General features: G+C 52.8%; 2 protein-coding genes and 1 long non-coding RNA gene across 4 annotated transcripts; 2 read left to right on the top strand and 1 right to left on the bottom strand.

Moving 5' to 3' along the window:
• The first annotated feature begins 374 nt into the window (after window positions 1-374).
• On the top strand, window positions 375-5451 carry pigo (phosphatidylinositol glycan anchor biosynthesis, class O). The gene is made up of 10 exons (XM_057017926.1): window positions 375-1246; window positions 1442-1585; window positions 1686-1809; window positions 1891-2050; window positions 2168-2350; window positions 2414-4010; window positions 4075-4278; window positions 4348-4535; window positions 4666-4736; window positions 4810-5451. Exons 1-10 carry the CDS (start codon window positions 766-768, stop codon window positions 4937-4939), a joined length of 3282 nt encoding a protein of 1093 aa, XP_056873906.1. The 5' UTR covers window positions 375-765; the 3' UTR covers window positions 4940-5451.
• A 653-nt stretch (window positions 5452-6104) lies between these two features.
• Window positions 6105-12991, bottom strand: LOC130516745 (uncharacterized). Its single transcript, XR_008947573.1, has 4 exons — window positions 7350-12991; window positions 7125-7263; window positions 6701-7043; window positions 6105-6609 (listed from the first exon to the last, which is right to left on the bottom strand). It is a non-coding gene; the product is annotated as an uncharacterized LOC130516745 (long non-coding RNA).
• A 228-nt stretch (window positions 12992-13219) lies between these two features.
• phf24 (PHD finger protein 24) lies at window positions 13220-22058 on the top strand. Of its 2 annotated transcripts, none has more exons than XM_057017928.1 (8): window positions 13220-13463; window positions 16753-17177; window positions 18066-18251; window positions 19464-19542; window positions 19681-19883; window positions 20561-20727; window positions 20809-20923; window positions 21040-21066. In XM_057017928.1, the coding sequence occupies exons 2-8, from the start codon at window positions 16755-16757 to the stop codon at window positions 21049-21051; spliced, it is 1185 nt and encodes a 394-aa protein (XP_056873908.1). In that variant the 5' UTR covers window positions 13220-13463; window positions 16753-16754; the 3' UTR covers window positions 21052-21066. The 2 variants fall into 2 exon arrangements, with proteins under 2 accessions (XP_056873908.1, XP_056873907.1); XM_057017927.1 differs by lacking the exon at window positions 21040-21066 and adding an exon at window positions 21198-22058 and having other exon boundaries at window positions 13221-13463; window positions 20809-20886.
• Window positions 22059-24052: the final 1994 nt, after the last annotated feature.

Below are 24052 nucleotides of genomic sequence, written 5' to 3'. Positions count from 1 at the left end.
TGTTTTTAAAGGATTTAGAGGATAAAGATCTCACCTGTGAAACTGCTCATAGGTTCAAAAATCTTAACTTAGAGCTAAAGAAGGGTTTCGTTTGCCACAAAGGTTTTTACAATAATTTAGAAAATCGCGATCAATTCGTGATTTAGTCCGTTTATTTTAGAGAAGAAAACACTGATGAAAAGATATTCATAATACTTGGGGACGATAGTGAGACCAAAAGTATCAAGCTGCGGAAGAGATGAAAACCTGAGTTATTACTAGAGGGAAAATAAGTTATAAACACACGAGACTAAAGAATATAGGAACTTTTTATTTATTTATTTTTAAATCATCGGCAGAGCAGGAATAGTTTTGCCCTCAACTCTAAACTCGGGTATCTTAATCGTGTTACATAGAAAATATTCCGTCGCACACTTCCGTTTTCCACCAGGCTGTAGTTCCGGGCCATCCGCAGCCGTTTAACCTCTTCGGATGAAGGTGAGGGCGGTGTGTCGACGCGCTCGGTTCGCCTGAGACTCCTGCGGGCTTGTTGTCCGCACACATTCACGCCCGAACGAGAACCGAACTGCTGCAAGGTCGGGAAGCCGAGCTAGCCGCTGCTAACCCCGTTAGCTCATTTGTGCGCCGTCTCGCGTCATTCCCAACTTTGGCACAAGCGCGCAACACTAGCGGCAGATTTTGCGGCGCTCCACCGCACGCAGGAGCTCCCCCGGACCTGTTGCCGTAAACTTCAATTTGAATGATTCCGACCGTGATTCGAGGACGATGAAGGCGCTCCCGGTGCTCTGCCTGCTCCTGTGGGTGTGCGCGCTTTACCTCGCGGGGATCTACCTGTTCTTGAGCGGGTTCCTGCTGGTGAGGCTGGAGGTGAACCGGACCAGCACCTGCGGGGACGTGTTGCAGCCCGCCGCAGAGGAGCACGGTGACTTCTGCCGCGCCCAGCCGCGTTTCCGAAGGGCCGTCCTGCTCATTATCGATGCCTTAAAGATCGATTTCGCCCGGTTTGACCCGAACAACACGACACCCCGGCCCTACGAGAACAAACTGCCCGTGCTGGAGGAGACGGTGTCGGTCAGGCCTTCCCACAGCCGCCTGTACCCTTTCCGCGCGGACCCCCCGACCACCACCATGCAGCGCATTAAAGGCTTCACCACCGGCTCTCTACCCACCTTCGTCGACGTGGGGAATAACTTTGCATCCAGCGCCATCCTGGAGGACAACCTCATCCACCAGTTCGGACGAGTGGGTGAGTACCTGCACGTGATTGGGATGGGCAGACGCCCCCAAATGTTCCATTATGATAGAACATGCAGCTTCGAAGGCGCCCGGGTGTTGCTGGACCCACAGGGAGGCGCGTGTGTTTAGAAGGCAGGAACAGATTAACTCCTGCGTCGACCCTCATTTACCAACAAAGAAAAGAGCAACAAACCTTCCCGTCCAGGCAAACGCGTGGTGTTCATGGGCGACGACACCTGGGAGAGCCTCTTCCCCAAGAGCTTCCACCGCTCGCTGCCGTTCCCGTCCTTCAACGTGAAGGACCTCCACACCGTCGACAACGGCATCCTGCAGCACCTCTACACCACCAGTATGTATTTACTTCGCCCGCCCCTCCCGGAGTCACACCCCCCCCCCGGGAGGAAGCTGCAGACTCACCTGTTCCGTACGCTCTGCGTTGGTTCCGACAGTGGTGGGGGGCGACTGGGAGGTCCTGGTCGCTCATTTCCTGGGAGTGGATCACTGCGGCCACAGGTTCGGTCCCGACCATCCAGCCATGGCCGACAAACTGACCCAGATGGACGGGGTCATCAGGTGAGAGCGCCTGTGTCTCATCCCGCTGTCAGACCCCGCCTCCGCCCCGCCCCGTTAACCCGGCCGCCCCTCCCCCCGCAGGTCCGTGATGGAGCGCCTGCAGAACGACACCCTGCTGGTGGTGATGGGGGATCACGGGATGACGGACAGCGGCGACCACGGTGGAGAGAGCCAGAAGGAGACCGACGCCGCCATCTTCCTCTACAGCCCCTCCCCTCTTTTTCCCGCACGCCCATCGCGGGTCAGCAGAACCGTTTTCTCCTTTATTGAAAACGTCATTAGTCGGCTTCTTCTGCTCCACTTCCTGTCGCTGTGTGTGTTGGGGGGGGGGTTCATGGGTTCTGCTTCCTGTTTGCAGGCCGAACCAGACGTGGTTCCCCAGACGGACCTGGTTCCCACCCTGGCGCTGCTGCTCGGCGTGCCCATCCCCTACAGCAGCGTGGGCCAGGTTCTGCTGCCCCTCTTCCCCTCTCACGGGCCCGCGGAGGGCGTGGCAGGCGGCCTCAGCCAGCTGGACGCTCTCTGGATCAACGCCAAGCAGGTCAGCGCCGCCGAGGTCTCGGGGACGCCGTCACGCCGCCCTCAGTAACCGTGTTTTCTGTAGGTGAACCGTTTCCTGGAGACGTACTCCGGCATGGCCGCAGACATCCCGGCCGACATCCTGTCCGATCTGAAGGAAGAGTTCTCCCGCCTTTCCGCCGACTACCTCGCCGCAGTGGGTGGGGCCCGCTCGTCCTCGCCGCAGCTCGCCGCCGCCATGCAGGCCTACCTCACGCGAGTCAGGGACACCTGCCGAGCCACCTGGGCGCAATTCAGCGCAGGCAAGATGGCGGCGGGGCTGGCCGTCCTGGGGTTGGCGTGCCTGCTGTGCTTGACTGTGTCAGAAATGTCCGCCACGCTGATGCGGGGGGAGGGGCCTGGCCTGAAGAGGCCGGCGGCGGCGGCTCTGATGACGGCGGGCTGTGCAGCCGCTGCTCAGCTGCTCGGCCGTGGTTCCGTGGAGGCGGCGTGGTGCTTGGTGGCCGCTGCGCTCGGCTTCGAGCTGGCGTTCCTCTGGGGAGCTCGCCAATCCAGAGGTATCGTCATGGCAACAAAGAGCGTATCTAAGGCGAACAAAGGCGGCGCCTGGCCGCGCCTCCACCGACTCCTGGCGCCTCCTTTTTCGGTGCTGCTCCTCCGCTGCTGCTCGCTGCTGTCGGACAGCTACGTGATCGCCGAGGGCCGCGCCGTCACCTTCCTGCTCCTCTCGCTGGTGCTGTACGTTCCTGTCCGTCTCAACTGGGAGGGGCTTCTGCTGCCCCCCGCCCCCGACCCCCTCAAGGCTGCCGGGCTCCTCCCGTCTGCCCCGCTGTCGCCCTCGGCGGTGCGGAGGGAGAGCGGCGCCCTCCTGGGCTGTGTGGGACTCCTGATTGGCTGCCTGTTCGCCTCGCTGTCCTTCCACGGCTGTCGGGAGGAGCAGGGCGCCTGCCAGCCGTCGCCTTTCCTGGCGCCACTGTCCCGCCTGCAGGACAATCAGCTGAGGAACCTCCACTACGTCCTCGCTGTCTGCTCTCTCGGCTTGTGGACATACCTGCTGAGACGCTGTCTCCGTCACTACGGTAACCTGAACTCCTCGGGGGGGGCGGCGTTTGTGGCGCGCTGGCTCCTCCCCTTCCTGTTTACATGCCTGGTCCTCCACTGGGCCGTGAGTGCCACGCCAGAGGACAGCTTCAGGAACCTGTCCGAGCTGATCGGCCTGGCCCAGCTGGCCCTCCCCAGGACAGCGTACTGCGTCCTGGGCCTGGCTCTGGTCCTGATCTGGGTGGATCCGCTCACCGTGTTTGTCAAGACCAAGTCTGCGGCTTCAGGGTCGGCGCCGCTGCCGCCGCCGCGCTACCGGGCCAGCACGGGCATCAGCCCCCAGGCCGAACTGCATCACCTGATCCCACAGCTCTACCAGCGCATGCGTCGCTCCCTGGACGACGGCGAGCAGAGCGGGAGCAGCGAGGCGGGCGGCAGACCCACCGTGGAAGCGTACGGGCTGGGGACGGCGTACTCCGCCCCCCTGCTGCTGCTCTGCGGCGTCCTGGGCGTCGGCTTGTTGCTCCTCCACCCGGAGGGCATGGCGCCGTCCTTCCTCCTGCTGCTCCTGGAATCCGGCGCTCTGCTCCACATTCACGCCTCGGCCGTGTCGCTCGGCGGTCGGCAGCGCACGCAGGCGGGTGAGTTCACCGCCACACTTTGCTGCTTCTCCGCCTCAGTTAGACTAAAGCGGCGTTCCTGCAGGTGGCTTCAGCGTTCCCTGGACGCCCGTCATTTCGTGGTCGCTGGCTGCCTCCCAGTTCTTCCACGCCACAGGTCACCTGCCCACCTTCACCTCCATCCAGTGGAGTTCTGCCTTCGTGGGCTTCCCAGACGGTCACGTGGGCACCGCCCTGCCCGCCACGCTCGTCATCCTCAACACGTTTGCCTCATACATCCTGTTTGGAGGTCCGATAGTTCGAAATCACGATTCCCCTGAATTTGTCACATGTTGCTGAAGATCGTTGTGGGTTTCAGTCGGGTGTCCGCTGCTGCTCCTCTGGCCTCTGGTGCGGGAAGTCCACGGCAGCAGGGGAGGAGGACGAGCGTGTGGCGATGAAGGCGAGGATGCTGTGATGGAGATGAGGCTGAGGGAAAAGCCGCAGCAGTTTAGCTCCGCCCTCCTGCAGCTCTCCGCGCGTTACCTGTTCGTTCAGGGAGTTCAGGTACGAAGACGAACCGGCTCGATCTTCAGAGGCGCACACTGGACCGGCTGATCAGAGTGTGTGTGTGTGTGTGTGTGTGTGTGTGTGTGTGTGTGTGTGTGTGTGTGTGTGTGTGTGCGTGTGTGTGTAGGTCTTTTTTTCAGTGTGTGCAGCAGCCGTCCTCAGGAGACACCTCATGGTCTGGAAGGTTTTCGCGCCAAAGTGAGTTTGGTTTCCACGGAGACGGTGCCTCCATCTTCTGCTCCTGTGATGTAACGCGACCGTTTCCCGGCAGGTTGATGTTCGAGGCGTCCGGCTTCCTGCTGAGCTGCGCGTCGCTGCTGCTCGGCGTCACGCTGGTGCTCAGGGTGGACGTGGCCGTGAGTCGCTGGTTCAAGCGGCTCGTTCCCGACGGCGCCAGGTAGCGGCGCTCCCGGGAAAACCAGGGAGTTGGTGCGCGAGTCCGGACGCTCTCCTGCTGACGCCGCTTCTCGGCTCAGAAACGTGAATTGGGATTAAAATGGCGAGCGGCGAGGGCGAGGAGCTCGCCGTCACCTGCGGGTCAACTGGAGGAACTTAAGTTATTGTCAGACTCTTCTCTGGGTTCTTTTTAGGGTTTTGTTGATGATCCGGATTTTTGAAATAATTAATTGTGCTTAATCTCCAATGAAGTTTTTGTCTTAATCCAAGTTCACCTTTGTTCTTCAGATCAAAGCGCGCTCACCTTTAATGTTCACGTGTTTCTTTTGAAGAGGTCGCGACCTGGAGCCTTCCGCGCATCTTCACCCTTTCTGTGCCAGCGATGCGATGACGGCGCACGTGCTCGTTCTTTGAATGTGAGAGCGCAGTTTTGCTCTTCTAAAAAGTTTAATATATTTTAAAACGATTCATGAAGATGATTTTACATTCTGTGAGAAATTAAACTTTTTTTACCTGCTGTTTTGGACTCTTCTTATAAGAACTAGCAGCCTGCTAACAGAATTAGCCTCGCTGAGCTCATAACGAGGTCCGGTTGGAAATGACCCAGCTGGGTTCCTGATGCTGGCCTCTGCTGAGCCACGAGCCAATCAGGGGTTTTACTGGTAAACGCCGCCGAGAGAATAACGATGCCGTTTGAAGTTTGGCGGCGCGGCGCGCTCTAATTGCTCCCTCTCACCAGTTCAGGAGGCCTCGCTGCACCTTCTATTGAGGTTGCACCAGTTTGTGGTGGCGGCTCTCAGATGTTCTGTCGACCCATATTAAGAAAGTAAAAAGAACCAAGCAACAGAAAAGCAGCCTCAAAAGGTGAAACTAGAAATGAAACATCCACGTCGGGATATGAAAGACTCATTTTTGAGGTTCTGATGCTTCTCAGAGGATCCATTAGAATTACTCTAAACTGTTTAAAACACTTCAGGGATTTCCCAGGAAAACTATTAAAGACAATAAGTAGCAACAGGAAAAGAGCTCATCTCATGTTTTAGCTGAAGTTACGTGGCGTCAGCGCCCCCTGGTGGTGAAAGGTGGGTTTACACCAGTAAACGTCCGGGCCAGACGCGATGAGCTATTTTTAGCTCATGTCTTCATGCAGAATGAGTCTTTGACACATGATAAACTCTGCTGGTTTTAGATTTTAAGGGATGTTGCAAATATGTAGTCTTGAATAAAAGAGTCAGACTTTGATATGATCAACGTCAGCAAACATTCCAATCTGGTCGACAATAACTCACGTTTTTATCAGTTTTTCAGACGGTGTCAAAATTCTGCTGAATGTCAAAACCAGGTGTTGTTACTGTGATGTTACCTTGATCATTTGTCACATATTGGTGTCGCGTGCGTGTGTGCGTGCGCGCCATGGTGGAATCTGACAGGCTCAAAGCCTGGTCTCTGTTCTCATCTCACGGAGTCACGATTGTGTTCACACTCGTGCACGGCAGTTCAGCATGTCTGGCTATAAATGGATTTTCTCAGGAGGATGAAGAAGAAAGAGAAACGAGGGGAGAGGAGCCGGAGGAGTGCTGGCTACAGACCGACGTGATGCTGCCTCTCACAGCTCAACGGGACGTCGGTCGCATCATCTGTGGAGGCTGCTGCTGTTCCAAAAGTGTCTCCTGGGCTGTGATGCACGTTTAAATGAGTGATCAGCTCAACATGTTAAAAAAAATAAAATCTACAGTGCGATATGTGCAAAAATGTAAATGATGTACCAAGAAACTCCTGGTTTGTTTGGGTTCGAGGCTGCTTCCGCATCAGCTGCTCTTCTTCAGTCCTTCCACCTGAACTTCTGAACCTGACCGAGATCAGCAGGGCCGAGAACCCGCGTCTGAGCGGGTGCAGCTCACGGGGAAGAAGATCTGCAAACCAAGTCAGAGATCTGCCCGTTTCTGAGGTGGACTGAGCCCAAGTGAAGGCTCACGTGCTGCTCTGCCACAGCAGCTTGTGTCCGCACAGCAGCGCTTCCACAGTCAACCCTGGACGCCGGTTTAATGATCGAACAACTTAGTGTCGAACTGAGCCAGGCTGACGAATCCCAACGAAGGAGGCGGAAACCTGGAGTCCAGAGAAACAAAAATCAGTAATTAGGACGCAGATGGAAGAACTTTCACAGAACTTTCAGAATAAAACCCTCACAGTCCGTCCCAAAGTTGCCTGGAGAGGACTCGGATCCGATTACACAGGCCACTGCTGGCAGGTTGGCGACCAGAACATGGACCCTGTGACTGGTCGTGATTCTCCTGGACACACGAGGACTCTTCCAGAGCTCCAACCCCTGAGAGGACAGAAGAATCCAAACAACATCATGTTTATTTCACAGGGGTCGTCGCTACAGGAGCTAACAGCTACACATTTCTTCACCCGCTGGGTTTGCCTTCTCCATCTGCCACATTAGTGCAGCTGTCCCATCTTCTTCTCTGGTCCTGCTCAGCACGCAGATCCGCCTCGGGCGCATCCATCTGATCCCATCTTTTGCTCAACAGGGCATAAAAGCCAAGTGAGATAAGATGTGGCAGACGCAGAGCGCACGGAGCAGTTAAAGACAAAAACATCATCCTGAAGCATCATTCAGCTCAGAAAGATGATCCATCTTGATCCGCGGATCGATCCTGGCTGTCAGGAAGACTGGTGGAGGTGGAGCAGAGTCAGCATCTGATGGGACGTTTGTTGATGACAGCATGGACGGAGCAAACATTTAAACCCATTCTGACGGAACAGAAGCGCCTCAGATGTTCCTCGGGAACATTCCTGCAATGGTCATGTAGAACCTGCAGCTGTAAGCAGCAGCTGCTGCAGCCTCCAGAGCATCTGGCCATAAACGTTCCCACAACCGGGCACGTTTCCCACATGGTTTCCTGGTTTGTTTTTTTTAAATATTCAAAGTTGGGTCTTGTGTTTGCTCTGTTCGTCTGATCTGAGCTCCCTCAAGATGCTGACAAGCAGACAGAATGAAGCCTGGATGTCGGAGGTGGAATCTCTCCAAACACATCAGAGCGCTGAAAGAGGACCGTCAACATGACAAAGCGGCCGCTGGAGGATCAGCGATTGAACGCAACACATCACACTAATGGGCCAAGTCAATGGAAGCCTGCTGAAAAGCCCGACTGCCTCCAAACAAGCGCTAATGCGCCGTCCGGCGGCGCCGCTCCAGCGTCCGACAAACACTCCCATCAGCCAGAAGACAAACAGCAAATCGGGAGACGTGGACGTTCTGGTTTCTGTTATCACTGTTCATCAAGAACAGAGAAGAGACCATTCAGATCATTCCAGCTGCTGTGACCTTAAAGGTCACCTGAACAGCATTTCTACTTTATACAGGGATCACATGTCCCACACTCGTGCGCGCTGCTGGAACAGAGCGCGTGGACGCTCATCAGCGTTCCGGCATGATGTGACCGAGCAGCGAAACCAGACAGAAGCTCCAGGAGAAGCTGTCGGGTGCTCAACACTCCCTCTGGAGTGTTGTTAGCAACCATGCTAACGACGTGGGCATGAGAAATATGCTGAATCTCGAGGTTCTTCTCAGGAGTCGTCTGTCCCATGTGATGGTCTCACATAACATCGCTGCAGAGCCTGAAGGAGCAGGCGAGGAACAAAGAGGCTCCGCCTCCTCATCAGCCTCTAATTTGTAGATGGGAGGCAGATCGATGTTGCAGAGATGTAGCACAGCCCGCTAACGCTGACAGCCTTTTCACTGAGTGGTTTTCTGCTCTACATCAAAGCTTCCGGCTCCGTCACGTCTTCTTTCTGCTGGTCTCCGCTGACAACAGATGTGCTGCAGATATTTTTAGCAGGAACGTTTCCTCATCCACCTAAAATTCAAACAGTTATGATGCACCCTTTTTTTAAGTCAAGATATAAATAAGATTTGCTGCCTTGATTAATCACTTGTGCCGTTTTGGACCGAAACATGTAATAAATGAAGCAGCCAGATTCCCAGTTCCAAAGCTCCTCCGCGCAGCTGCACACTTTTTGGAATAATCTCCAATAATCTCCTGCTCTTCTCAGATGCCCTCAGTCAACGTTCACCTCCTTTTAGCTCAAACCTGCTCTGACGCGTCCCTGAGAACCTCCGGATGTGGGTTTGGTGCTGACGCTGTGCTGAGTCGGGCGTCCCGAGTGCTTTAACACCTTCTGTGGTCAAGTGAAGGTACCTCATGAGCCACAGGACCCCAGCAGTCCTGGAAGGACCCTGAAGTGGACCAGGAAGGTCCATGAAACCACCTGAAATCCCGCAACAGTCGTAGGTGGTGGTCAGGTGAGAGGTCAGTGTCGTCCGTCTACATTAGTGTCATGTGATGAAGCCCAACCGCACCCTCGGACACAACACGCATCCCTGCATCCGCCTGGAAACAGACGCATCCATAACGGAGCATCTGCGATAAGTGGCAGTCCATTTCCTCTCACATTAGAGGCCGAGTGAAGGGAAACATCTCTTCTTTCCTTTTTTCCTGCCTCAATTAAACAGCAGCGCAGCAGTCTTTCATCGGACGCACTCATTCCATCAATTATTGATGGAGGGAAGCGCACCTTTCTCGCTCTAATGGAAGGTCTCATCTGGGAGTTACCAGGTGAGACGTCCAGGACAAACGGACGGGGCGCCACAGCGCACGTGCGAAAGCCGGTCGGGAGGTTTGTGCTGCAAACTCTTCGTGCTGGAAGAGTCTTTAATTAGCGGCCTGCTTGTTTCCATGTAACAGGCCTGTAACGGCAGACATTCGACTTGATAACGAGCCCGGAGCATCGGGACAGCAGCTGCGCTGTAATTGTGGAGGATGTGCGGAAGAAAGTAATTAGATCATCACAATGCTGGCGGTCTGTTTTTCATCAGTTTGTCAGATCCCCCGTCTCCTCCTCGGTCTGAACACGAGTCCAATTAGACTTTTGAGTTGATGAGATTACACACAGTGAACGCTGCTGGATCCTCCTCGACACGGGCATCACGTGTTCGGTCTGCGCGCCTCCTTTGACGCCTAGAGGCCTCCGATGCTGTCCGCCGTCAGTGGGAGCGCGGCAGCGTGACAGAGCCATGTTCCGTCAGTTTTAAAGGATCTGGGAGGAACCAGAAGGCTGCAGCATAAATATCTGCTCAACCTCCATTTCCCCTGACGCGTCATCAGTCAGCTAACAGGAAAAGGCAGCAAACAATCTCCAGTCAACTAGATGTTCATTAAACCGGCGCTAACCCACGCTAACCTCTGCTAAGTGAGAAGGCTCTCGTTGGACTCAGACCAGCCCCCCCCCGCCGAGCAGCAGCAGTTTTCAGGTGAACGAGGGGCATTTCCTCTCAGGAACCCGTCACTGTTTGTCCATCCAGGCTGGACGAAGGCAGGAAGCTCTGATACGTGTGATTAAGGCCAAAATGTCGCTGACACGTGCCGTTGCCCAACTTCCATCGTCCTCTGGTCCTAATTGATCGTTTGCTCCGTAAGGCCTCAGCCCCGGTTCCCCTGTGTCAGCTGTAATTGAACTCCGTCAGCTCTGCTAATAAATCAGCATCAGAGGGGAAAAGCGCTTGCTCATTAATCAGCCGTACACGTGCACATTTTAGCGCAGTTCGGACACAGCAAAGCCTGGAAATGCTGCGAGGACAGTTTGTTTAGAGGCCCAATGCTCTTGAGCCTCAGTGGAACCTGAAGAATGAGCTCCTGGGCCTGATCAACACCTTAACCCAGCCTGCATGAAACCATCCTGGGCGGCCGGTCGGGTCTCCAACATTTAAACATCACTATTTGAAATGTCTGTTGCTGTTGGACAGGACGACCCAAAGCTCCACATCTTCTGCAGAACCAACAGATCAACCCAACTGCACAGAGAAGTTTAAAACTGAAGAAATTGAATCTACCTCAGTTGTGGCACTGATTGTTGCCGGGCAACAGTGGCACCAACAGGTCTTCTATGAAAAGGAAGCCAGGCATCATTGATCCAGGAGGTTCCATCCATCTGCTTCGTGGTCTCAGACGAGAACCTGAACTGTGACTAAACAATCCTTTAATTGTAGGTGTGGAGCACGAGGGGATGACGGAGATGCTGGGAAAGTTCATCTGGAGAAGCTCGTTAACTGGGAATTAGGATCATCACCTGGAGGTTTCAGCCATCATGAACTGAGGTTCCACCCGACCGGAGTTCTTCAACATTGGAAACCTTCTGAGTTCACCTTCTCTGTGGGCGTCAAAGCGGGCGCAGGAAAACATGACGAAATGACGGTTTCACCAGAAGGACACACGGAGAGACAAATCTGCACGTACGTAAAGGCGTCGTCCATCAATAATTCAGAAGAAAACAGAATCAAAGTGTGTTTGCAGGGAAACCTGAGATGAGCGCGTGAATAATGAATGAATGATTGTACGCTTTCATACGAGATTTATTCTGCTCAAATTGGAATGATTTATTACAACTTTCTAATGTTCCACTGATAAAACGAACGTCAAGAATAAACTTTCAAACAGGCAAATCCCAGATGAACTCATGGCTGCTATGGTAACCAGCATCTAGCCCTGACTCATTACAGGGGCGCGAGCCGCCTGGTCGCATCTCACACTTGTTCACTTTTCTCAACAAATGTGCACTCGAAGAATTGCCCAGTAAGACCAGTGACAGACCAGCAGGCGGCTCGGAGGCTCCCAACAAGGCCGGACGGCTGCCTGGGCAGAAACTAGGACGTCGAGTCGTCATGGAAGCAGCTGAACGGGATAAACGATCTAAATGATCTGAGCAGCATTGCAGAGCAGAACACTTCATCATAGATGGAAGCACTCCGATTATGGAGGAATTCCACCAGAAATGTGGATAGCGAACTCTAAAGTATGAACTGTCATGATGTTAGCTTAGCCTCTGTGACGTGACGAGGCCCCGTAGGACTACGAGTGGCAAAAAACCCCAAAAAACTACAAACGACAAAAACAAGGAAGCGCTACACAAGTTCAGTCGAACCTCTGCACCCACGGCTGTACCACCGAAGAGGGCAGGCAGCAGGCCGCCAGCTGGGCTGAGCGGTAGATAAATGGCACCAAACCTTCAGTATGTGGGTCGTTTCGATGTAGCATAGACGACAGCAGCCAATCAGAAGGGACCGCACGCACCGCCTTAATCCAGCACGCCAGACAGGAGGGACAGGACACGTCCCGCGGCCGGACGCCGCAGCTCGGCAGAGGAGAAAGAGGGTGACTGACCAAAGAGCTGAGCTGCTCAAACGGGCCCTGATTAGTAGCCACAAATCAGCTGGGCCAGGTGTCGCCGGGGGCTGAGCCACACACCTGCGGGGGACGCCATGCCAACCAGAACACCGACTGGGGTGCTGGAGGGAAATGCATATACTTATTAACCATGCAGTTCCACTTAGCTTATTGAGAATGGTTGCCATTGGAAGGAGCCAGCCTTTCAAGCCTCCATTAGCACCATTATTCTCTTTCCACTGGGAGGGCAATTCAGCGCTGAAGGGGCAGTGATTGCCTGGGAACGCGCTGCGAGTCGGGGGGAGCCGTGAATGGGGCCGCGCTGAAAGCACCTATTTACTTTCCCATGCAGCCTCGGCCTTGGCTCGGCTCCGGATGCTTCTCAGCCGAGATCTGGGAAATGCAAACCATGGAATCCTTCTTGTTTTCCGAATGTTCGATATGATGCGCAGATTCAGCCAATGCTCCACCCGTCCGGTGTGCAGAGAAACGTGCCGATAGGGCAGTTTGGGTTGTGAAGGGCCGATGTGAGCCCAAACGGGTCACAGCTCAGGTCCTGGAGCCTCTGGAGGCTGATGGCGCAACATTAATAATGCACGTTGGCTGCTCAACAACGCCATCATACATTAATCATACTCGCTCCTCTCTCAGAGGATCATATGGACTGGACCTTTAACTCCGAGCCCTCACACACCACAGTTCACTAATCTTCGCTCTCAGATATTATTTAAAATATGGAAAAAATATATTGTGAGATATTTTGACATTTCTGGATTATAAAACTTTGATGAAAAACGGCAGGTTTTGGTGTCCTTATCGCTCCTCACACTTAACGTTCGAGACCTTGTGCATGTTTTCTTCTTTAATCCCTCTTCTCCGCAGACATGCGCGTGCATGCTGACGCACGCACGCACGCTGAACTCCCGTGTGCGATAATTGGCTGCTCTCTCTGCGCGTCAGTATTTCTGGAGCTGCGGGGTCTCAGCCAATCACGACGCAGCTGGTTCGACACTGACAAGTTATTAACCTGGATGATCAGAACCGGGACCGAGCGGGAGGGCTGCAAGTTCTGACCGCATAAGTTGGATCTGCTGCGTGTCCTCCGTCACAGAGGGAGAGGAGAAGGAGGAGAGAGGAGAGGAGAGGAGAGGAGACGAGGAAGCAGGAAGCCCTCCGCGCCGCTCGGACCAGTCCGCTTCCCACCGCGCGCACTCTGCCATGCTGGAATGTGGTGAGACCAGGACCAGGACCAGGATCGGGACGCGGAGCCAGTAAGAGCAGCAGCCGTTCACTGTTTTCGGTGAGTCCGCAGACTTACATAACAGCCCGACGCTCAGTTTGTTGGTCAGGATGGGTGTGGAGGAGCCCCCCCACAGCGGGGCCGCGAGCTCCTGAGCAGGTGATGCGTGTGCGTCACCGCCGTCTTGTGACCTAACACCTTTAAGTTGTGTGACAGAGACTGCGGCTCCTCTCCGTCCCACACGAGACCCCAGTTTGGGGAGGGGGGGTGGCAGCGTCTCCAGCAGAGACGCATTCACCTCCTCCGGCTTTCAGGCGCAGACGGTTCCGCAGGCTCAATCTGGAGCAGAGGCGTTCGTGCGGGAGGAAAGCATGATGGAGGGGGGTTCTTCTCTGGTTTGCTTCACGTCTGAGGTCTTCTGCAGGTTCTGTTCCTTCTCTGGGATCAGGGTGAACTCGTTAGTGGAATTAGTTCCAGGTCTTTGGTTCCCTGGTCTCTGGGTGAGACTTGTTCCCATGAAAAAGGCAGTCATTGTGGGGACTTCTATTCAAAGATGTCTCCTCCCCGCCCGCTTAACAAGGGCTGAAAGGGAGGAATGGTTGGGATTCTAATCAGCAGTGACACCAGGATACATAGCAACATCCGCTTTTCTGCATCTTTGGGTAAAAAAGGGGGAATTTGAAGAGACAGGTCACCCGAAAATTTCACCATTATCTAAAGAAACTTTAACAGCTAAAAGTCTCCAAAGTGTTTTTGTGCAGTTTAAATAAAGATGGATGACCTGTGCCCCTGAAGGTGAAGCCACGCGCTCTCTGGCGCCACCTGCTGGATGATTTCAACAGAAAACAGTGAGCGTGTCCACGCGTGAGCAGCGACGGCACCTCACTCACCCACTTTCTTTTAATTATTCCCAGTCAGGCTCACTGGGCATATTGGAGTACATCCCAGTACTCACTGGGAGAGAAGCAGAACTAAAGCTTGGCCAGACCATCGAACATCACACACACACACAATACACACACACACACACACACACATGACAGAGCTTAGTGTTTGATCACCATCACATATTTGCTTTCATAAATGATGTGGAGATTATTTCTTGACCTGCATTCCTGGGCAGAGGCAGTGATGATGGGAATATTAAACCAGGCAGCAAGTGGAGTTCAGAGGCAGAGAGCGGAGACGGTTCCTGTTCATGGGTGTGTGCACACACTTGACAGGTGTGGAGCTGTTTTTATTCAGGGTGGGAACATGGGGTGTTAGCATCAACGCTACAGCATCATTCAGACGTCAACAATGATAATGAATCAGCATCATGCATTTTCAGGTCGTTTTACACACTTGCAAATTCAGGCATTCACTCTGAGCTCTGTATGTCTGGAAACATTTTGTCCCGTGAGGCGTTTACGAGCTCAGGACTGATGGACATTGTTTAGATTCAGCTGTCAGAAGTGAACATTAGAGTCCATGGACATTAGAGGTCTTGCCTTTACTATTTAAATATTGGGAAATGTCTTTCAGATGTAGGAGTCATTAGTCATTAGGTGGTCCAAATTCAGTGTCGTAGCTGCTGCTGGAACCCACCGCTTGTGTCTGTTCGCTCCCTGGACCTGAATAATTCATAATCAAATGAAATAGTAATAAAGGAGTTTGGTCTGGACCCGTTACACATTCTAAGTGTCATCAGACCATCTCTGTTCTAAAAACAGATTCACTCGGCATCATTTTCCCCCTTTGTGGGACTAAAACGCTGCAAACGTTTCATTTTGGGGGGGGAATCCTGATTTTCTGTCATCTAAAATAGAACAGAAACATCTCTTCAAGGGTGAGGAGGCTCAGCGCTGATCATGTGACCTCCAAGGGTACCGCGCGAGGCGTCCTGGTTCCTCCCTCACGGTGACACCAGCAGCAGGGCCGGAATACTAATACTGACCTCAGCGTGTCATTAGTGACCGAGTCACTTCCTGTTTGGCGGTTTAAGAGCAGCAGGGATTGATCTTATGATGCCAGAGTTTGATGCACGAGGGTCAAAGCCGAACCCAGAACCTTCCGAAGTCACCTATCACAAGACATCAAAATGACTTTTGGGACTGAAAGAGGATCAGCGTGGGGGTCTTTAAATGGAGTGCAAGATGCGCGCGCGCACACACACACACACACACCACACACACACACACACACAGCTTTAGGATGTGAGGACCAGGCTCTGCTCTTTCTGCTCTATGTGAGCAATGAGACCAGCCAACGGGCTAAAATCTCCATCAGCTTAGTGAAAAGTCACGTGGGGGTGTTGTGGGGGGGGGGGGGGCGAGGGGGGCGAGGGGGTCATCACAGGACGTGTGCCTGATTGTTAAAGATGTACCTGAAACGAGAACAAAGAGCCTGAACTGGGAGCTGGCCTCAGCTCCTGTCGCACTGCACGAGGGCGCCGTTTCCAGGGAGACTGATCTTCTGTGTGAAGTCATGTGCAGGTGAACAGGAGGAAAGAATGTTCCTCCTCCTCCTCTTCCACTCTTCATCACAGTCGAACTAATCTGGCAACGACAGTCTTGAGACTTTGAGGGGCCTCACTTGTTCGGTTTGGGGTCCGGGGCCCAGAAGGTGTGCACAGAGATGCCTGAGCACAAGTTCTCAGGGTTGTTCTCCGATCCTGCAGCACAGCTGTTCCACTCTGAGCGTGGAGAGAGGGAAGGCGGGCGACTCCCGCTTCACTTTAGATGGAGGAGATTGAATTTCCTGTTAGCACTTATGAGAATGCATCAGAGCAAACACGCACACCCCATAAGTGGGCTGTAATCAGCTTCTCAACGATGGCATCGTCTCGCTGAAGTGCAAATGTGCAAAACTGCTCTTCTTATCGTGTGCTATTTCATCTTACATGCTTGTGAACGGCCGCGTGAAGAGATTCCCTCTGACATGTGGCATTTTCCCAGCATGCACCGGGAGGCACGGGAGGGAGCTGTCAGTGGGAGTTTGAATTTCTTTCATAAGACAGATGATGTCGTAATGACGAAAATCCTAACACAACATTGCTTGATTGTAATTTTTAAAATAATCTGCTCGTAATGCCGCTCTGTTTCGGCTTTTGTTACCAGCAGAGTATCGCTGCGAACGTCGAAACAATTGACAAAGTGATCAGAGCACGACAGGAAACAGGAAATCCCTTTTTCCTGGTTTAACCGTCAGTCTCGAGGTTCATACTGTAGAAATCCCAATCACATGACAGGAAGTGGTGTGTCTTGGGTGGATAACCTGGGACATTTCATCTTAGCCTACAGATCAGTTGACGTTACCAATCACCGCCGAGATCAATACCTCCTCCTGCTGTGACTGTCTCCTTCTGCAGCCATGGGAGTTCTCATGTCAAAGAAGCAGCAGGTGGAGAAGGTGCAGAAATGCAACGCAGTCATCTCAGCATTCCAGGCCGGCGTCAGGGACCGTCAGGCTGGAACCAAGCAGGAAGAGGAGCTGGAGGAGAAGGAGACCCCTGCTAGACCATCAGCCAGTCCTGAAGAAATGATCTCAGAGGAGGCAAAGTCAGAAGAACCTGACCACTCTTCCAGCCTGGTCCCCTCGCAGCAGATGTCAGTGCCAACCAGGGAGGAGAGCAAGGTCAACCAGGAGGCCTGGTCCAGGTTACGAGATGGGAAAGGTGTGGAGCCCGAGGAGCTGGACAAGAGCCACCAACTGACGCCACCGGCGTTTGTTCGGCCCAAACGAGAAGCGGGTGATGACCAGCCAGTGGAGGTGGAGCTGGACAAAACGGAACAGGTACTTAAGAATTCTTCATCTTTAGGAACGCAGATCTACAAATATAGTCACCTTTGTTCTTTGAGGGAAAATGTGAAGACGCCTCCTGATCACTGAGCATTCCCAAATCAGGAACACTAAAGATCAACCCCCCCGACACACACATGGCAAAGCCAGGGATTATAGAGCTGTCTCACAGATGTCTCCCTGGCAACAGGGAATTATCTCTCCTCCCTCGTTTTGGCTGTGAGGGGTTGCCTGAGCCTTATGTAAACGGTCCTGTTGAAGGTGAGAAAGTTCTTTATGTCCTCTGGTGTCGTGTGAAGCGTTGTCCATCTGAAGGACCCTTCAAAGCCCGGAGGTCACATGGCAACGCCCCCCCCGCTGAAGGGTGCAGAAAAAAGGCAAAAAATGATCTTCACACTAATCCTCATTTCTGTTCCAAATATGGCACCATTCCATCAGTCACACATCACTCGGATGTTCATCTCCCAGTGAAACCTGTCTCGATATTCTTCCTTATGTAAGACAGTCAGACCAAACTGGTCTTCACTGGTCGGAGAGGCCACGCCTGGGCCTGACCTGATTTCCAGTCAGGTTCCAGCTGCCGTTGACTCCACACACTCCAAAATGACACACTTACAGTATTCAGTTAATAGATCAGTAAAAAAAAATCTCTGACAACCTTTAAGACGAGTTTGTCAGCTTGTTGACCTTTTCCTGTCTGGCCTTCAGCCTGCCTTTAGAACATTTTCTGTATTGAACAGAGAACTTTGCCTTAGTTCCCGTTAAAATGCTGAACTCGTGAGCTAAAACGAGCTTCCTGATCCCTTCCATGAATATCTGAGCCCGTCGCACATCCGAGGATGTTTTTGACCCTCAGTTTACGCCGTAACTTTTCCGCCTCAGCCGCCGAGCGAAGAGATGTGCGATGTGTGCGAGGTGTGGACGGCCGATGACCTTTACCCCTGCCGGATCTGCACCCGGGTGTTCCATGACGGCTGCCTGAGGGAGCTGGGCTACCTCCGAGCCGAGGCCCTGCAAGAGATGCGCGATACAGCCAAAACCAGGACGGGCTGGAGCTGCTACTACTGCGTGAGTGAACGCCACCTTCAGGTCTGATCAGGAAGAACAACCAAAACATCCACGGCAAATAAAATCATTCTCTGCAAAAATCTGTGAGATTAATGACAAACATTTGTTATTTCAGCTTGTTTAATGCATGTTTTATATCTAAATTCTCTTTGATGAACTTCCATTGTGACGTGAGTGAAAAACGGGGGCCACAATTCGCAGGTGATTTTAAAACAAAAAGATTCCAGAATGAAAAACACTCCATTCCTGCTCCACTCCACGCTGATCACACATTCAGCCATGATCCTTCTTCCTCGTGTCAGCTTCTGCTCTATAGGTCCCACAAAGGGTCCCGCTGCCTCTCACGGGACACCGGGAATTTGATGGGCGCTGCTGTGGAGACCACCCTGTGAGAGCCGCCTGCAGCAGGACCCTCCAGCCTGTAGCCGTGTGCAAACACAGGAAGATGCCAGGAGCTTCTCTGCGCTCCTGCAGAGGGTTCACGCTGCTCAAGTGGCAGCTGCCTTCATCTGCGTGCAGCAGTCGGCTCATACTGATTCCCCATCTGTTGAATCTCACGTGTGATTTCACACTGGCTCTGGAGGCTGAGGTCTCTGAGGCCTCGTGAGGCTGAAGGTTCTGGCTTCTGCGGTGCAGCCGACGTGCTCTTAGATGACAGCCACGACGGACAGAACTCACTTCAGCAGCTTCAGTTTCGTGGAGCCTGAGTAGCTGCCCCAGAAGACCTATTTGTGTTACTGCTCTGGACTTTTTAGAACATCTCTGGCGTATTTGAGATGGACTTTCTTTTCTATGAAAGGACACCTCTCAAGAATAAATCTTAAAATAACTTCTAAGGCTGCAATTTTGGGTATTATAATTATAGCAGGCAAAGATGAACAAAAATGTTGCACCCTCTAGTAAATGTCGAAGAATTAATTATTAATCTGCTCCGACTTCAGAACAGTCAGTGATACAGGTTATTTGTGCAATGTGAAATTTCATTCTACTCACCTACTCACCTGAGCTGCATTTAATCAGCGTAAAGCTTCTTTTGATGTAATTTCCTCTGGAAGGTCAGCCTGCGGGGCTCTGTTATTTTAATTATGAGGGGTTTATGAGGCTGACTGAGGAGCATCTGAATAACCAACAACTCAGTGGAAATTGTGTTTTTCAGTGCAGATGCCAATCACAAATCAATTAAATACCTGGAAATTGACAACTGTCTTGCAGGACAATCTGAATCTACTGCTGACAGAGGAGGAGATGTACAGTCTGATGGAGACCTTCAAGCAGTGCAAAATTATCCCAGGTCAGTTTTAAGGGCTTGATCACACAACACATAGAGCTCTAACCCAAACCCGGGACCCAGTAATCAAGAGTTTTGTGAGCCCTCTACCATCATTTTATGATCAACTTCATGACTAATGAGGTGAACTCGCTCTTGCAGAGTCATGTCTCGTGTCAGACGAGCTGCTGCAGTACCGCCACTTTGTCTCCAAGCAGCAGTTTGATAAAGATCTGACCGATGAACAAGAAGAGGAAGTCTTGGCCCAGTTTGCGGCGCTGGACCCTGACAGGAAGGGTCAGATCGAATGGTCGGATTTCCTCTACTTTGAGTCTCTGGCAGTGCTGACAAAGCTTCGTACAGAGGTAGCGTAAAAACGTACGATGGAACGACAGAATCCCACACGAGTCTGGCTGAACACCGCTTTATTGTCGGAAACAGACAACAGACGGGATTCACCGGGGAGCGAGCAGAACAGAATAGTCGGGGACAGGCAAGGTCGAGATCAGGCAGAAGGCAGACAGAGTTTACCGGGGGACAGGCTTAACAGAATGGTCAGGAACAGGCAAGGTCGGAACCGGGCGGGCAGGCAAACAGGAATACGCTGGAAAGTCATTGGGAACGAATAACGATCTGGCCGGGAGCAGCTGTGCCTCCGGGGTTGAAGATGAGCGTTCATTAGAGTCCTGATGCACAACAGGTGTGCGGGGCGAAGCGGCTCACGGGCACGATTGCCCGCAGCTGTGACAGAATCCTTAGTTGCCGGGGCTATAATCTGGTCACCATCATCTAATCTGTTGGTGCCAACAGTTTGACTGAGCCGTCAGGGCTGAGGATAGCTTTGATGGTGACGCTCTTGGTTGTGACCTCTTTATTACCAAGTCACTCACCTATACTGCATTTTGGCTTTGCTCAAAACGTGCCGTCAGGTTAGTTTGGGGGGGGTACACCAAACAGCCTAAAAATGAAACCTGAAAATATTCTCTGTCGGTCCCTGAATTGGAGCAGGAAATGAAGCATTCCCGCTCTCTATTTTTCCCAGAATTCACTGGTGCGTCTCTTGACTGCCAAGGAGAGAGACACGGCACGGACCGCATTCCTGAATCTCGACCAGGATAAAGACGGCCTGGTCACCAGAGCGGAATGCCGGCAGGCCCAGCAGTCCTGGTTCCATACGCTCAGTAAAGACTCACAATGCTGCAACGTGAGGTGAGTCAGAAGATCTAGCAGATCCTCACGGAACAAACATGGATTGGGTTTTTTTCACTCCTCCTCTGTCCTTTGGTTCAGTATAAGTCACGTTGGCCCCATCTACGAGAGCAGCCCGACCAGCCTGGGAAGGGACTGCATCAAACCTGACGAGATCAGGTTTGTCCTCTCTTTAAGTTTGTCCCAGCTGTCTCAGGTGAGGCCAAAGCTCGATGCAGGGCTCGGAATGAAAATCTTTCTCAGAACTAAGATTGTTTTGCAGAAAGTAAGCTCCTGCAAAACAACAATGATCTGTGAAATTGATTTTCACAGATTTGGATGTGAAAATGGGAGAACTGGGGAATTCAAATGAATAAAAGGTTTCAGTTTTAATGTTAATGCTCTTCCGGTAAGAAGGTTAAAGTAAAAAGTCCTGCCTTTGCTCAGCTTGCAGAGGCGTTTTGTGACCTTTTGCTGTTGTCGTTCAACAGGCGAGTCAACTGGGCAGAGTTTTTAAAGGAGAGTGCCATCTATATTTTGGCCGCACGCCCAAACAGTACTGCCATGCACATCCGTTTGCCCCTATAGTCCCGGAGCTGCCGCCTGTACAGGAGCGGAGGGCAGCTAAGCAGACTGAGACGAAGCCATCGACCAACTCCCCTCCTTGTCGCCACCTAGAACCCACACAATTGCACACGAACAGCCACCATCATTTATGGCATGAGGTCAACAATGAGAGAGGACGATGAAGAGGAGCAGTCAAGGACAATCACAGACTCCCACTCCAGCAGCATACAGTAACACTCCAGTTGTCGGTGCAGCTCCCTTGTTCAACCCACCTTAAGTCATAATGATGAAGCTGTATGTTTCACCATCACACCACACTACTCTTTGGTACCTTCCACACTGCAGCCTACGCATCAGAATATATAACTCATGAAAACTGTCTTCATACATAATCTCTTCGTATACGATGCTGTATTTATGCCGGTATCCTCTGTTATTCACTCTGTGTCTGGTCTGAATGAAGGCTAAAACACTGCCACGTTTAGTTTCAGCGGCAGCGCGCCAGCCGGGAACATCTCTGCCCTTCGACTGCAGACACTCCTGCAATGACGTCCCGATAGCGGCAGATGTTGGCTTGTATTCAGAATGGTTGCGTCATTGAGCATTCCAGCAGTTTGGCTGCAGGAATCCCTGGGATTTAAATGGAATCCTTTGTCGTGTTTATGCTGTGCAATGAGGTCTTCGTACCAGATTGTCCCGTAAATAAAGTATGAAATGAATCTTGATCATCCGATTAATATGTTGTGGCACAAAAATAAACGCATGAAATTTACTCTCCTTTCAAAGTTTGGGGTCTTGTCATTTCTCTTTTTAAAATATTTTAAATAAGAGTCTCATTCACACTGACTGTCCTCTTGCGTTTTCCCTGTGCAAATGTCACCTGCTGCAGATGGGTCGGTTATTGGTCAATCGGTAGACCGTCCAGGAGGGACTGAAGTTTAACACCAAGATGGCTGCTGTCTGAGCTCATCGCCTTCCGAGCTCCAATGGGCCTCAGATGCATCTTGCTAAATTGTGATGTGTGACATGGAAGAGTAGGAGGGAACTGCCATTTTGTTATCTTTTCGCCAAGTCTTTCACTTGATTTTGATTCAGTAAAAAGATTGTTATTTTGGAGTCAAGTTCACACTGAAGAGATTGGTGCTGATGACCCATTTCAATTCCTTGGTTGTCAAAACAAACCTGATAATGTTGGCCATTTAGAACCTTGGGAAGCTGGGGCCTTCCATGTTGCACCCAGAGCTCCTAGACTGGGAATTTACAAAAGTGTATAAAATTACACAGGAACAACTTTTATTTAAGGGGGGGGGGGGGGTCTGTCAATCAGTACTTTTTCTAGCAAGTCGAGTTTCTCCACAACTTCCCCTCCACATATGCCAAATTCCACAGATTACAACTGGACTCATCTCCAGCTACATGGCAGCTTGTCGTAGGTTGGTACCAGTTTCCAAGAGTTCAAAAACTTGACGTGAGAGAAACAGCTGTGGATTCCACACCGAGAGATTAGTCAGGCCCAACTCAAATTGGGTTCCCAGTGTTAAAAGTCTCAATATCAGCGTGTTAACACATTAGCCCATTGACAAATCCAGTCTAACACCTTTAAGAGTTTTGCCTTCTATAAAGTGCAAAGAACACTCACCAAAATGTTCTTTTCCTCCAGAGACTTTATTACAGTCATTTTACACATTGCTTACTTTACAAATATTTAGAATCAGTTCAGGGTGTGAAAAAATCAAATCAAGCAACAGGCTGGGGTGAGGGTGTGGTGACGGAACGAGTGGGATTCTGTTTGATAGAGGCAGCAGTGGGCCACAACCAGCTGCTACTTTAAATAATCGCTTGTCAAACGTGTCCTCGTCTTTCATGTCACATTACTCCTTGTCGTCCTTGTCTCTGCCGCCCTTGTCGCCCTTGTCGCCGCCGCCCTTGCCCTTGTCGCCCTTGTCGCCGCCGCCCTTGTCGCCGCCGCCCTTGCCCTTGTCGCCCTTGCCCTTGTCGCCCTTGTCGTCGCCGCCCTTGTCGCCGCCGCCTGCCCTTGTCACCCTTGTCGTCGCCGCCCTTCGCCCTTGTCGCCGCCCTTGCCCTTGTCGCCGCCCTTGCCCTTGTCGCCGCCGCCCTTGCCCTTGTCGCCCTTGTCGCCGCCGCCCTTGCCCTTGTCGCCCTTGTCGCCGCCGCCCTTGCCCTTGTCGCCCTTGTCGCCGCCGCCCTTGTCGCCCTTGTCGTCGCCGCCCTTGTCGCCCTTGTCGTCGCCGCCCTTGTCGCCCTTGTCGCCGCCGCCCTTGTCGCCCTTGTCGCCGCCGCCTTGTCGTCGCCGCCCTTGTCGCCCTTGTCGCGCCGCGCCTTGTCGCCGCCGCCCTTGCCCTTGTCGCCGCCGCCCTTGCCTTCCCTTGTCGCCGCCGCCTTGCCCTTGTCGCCGCCGCCCTTGCCCTTGTCGCCCTTGTCGCCGCCGCCCTGCCCTTGTCGCCCTTGTCGCCGCCGCCCTTGTCGTTGCCGCCCTTGCCCTTGTCGCCGCCGCCCTTGTCGCCCTTGTCTTGCCGCCTTTGCCCTTGTCGCCGCCGCCCTTGTCGCCGCCGCCCTTGCCCTTGTCGCCCTTGTCGCCGCCGCCCTTGTCGCCCTTGTCGTCGCCGCCCTTGCCCTTGTCGCCCTTGTGTCGCCGCTTGCCCTTGTCGCCCTTGTCTCGGCCGCCCTTGTCGCCCTTGTCGTCGCCGCCCTTGCCGCCGCCGCCCTTGCCCTTGTCGCCCTTGTCGCCTCCGCCCTTGTCGTCGCCGCCGCCCTTCGT

This window comes from Takifugu flavidus, chromosome 20 (assembly GCF_003711565.1).
Source record: "Takifugu flavidus isolate HTHZ2018 chromosome 20, ASM371156v2, whole genome shotgun sequence".
Classification (NCBI taxonomy): domain Eukaryota; kingdom Metazoa; phylum Chordata; class Actinopteri; order Tetraodontiformes; family Tetraodontidae; genus Takifugu; species Takifugu flavidus.
Note: the sequence above shows the minus strand (reverse complement) of the source record. Positions and strands in the feature narration are given on the sequence as shown.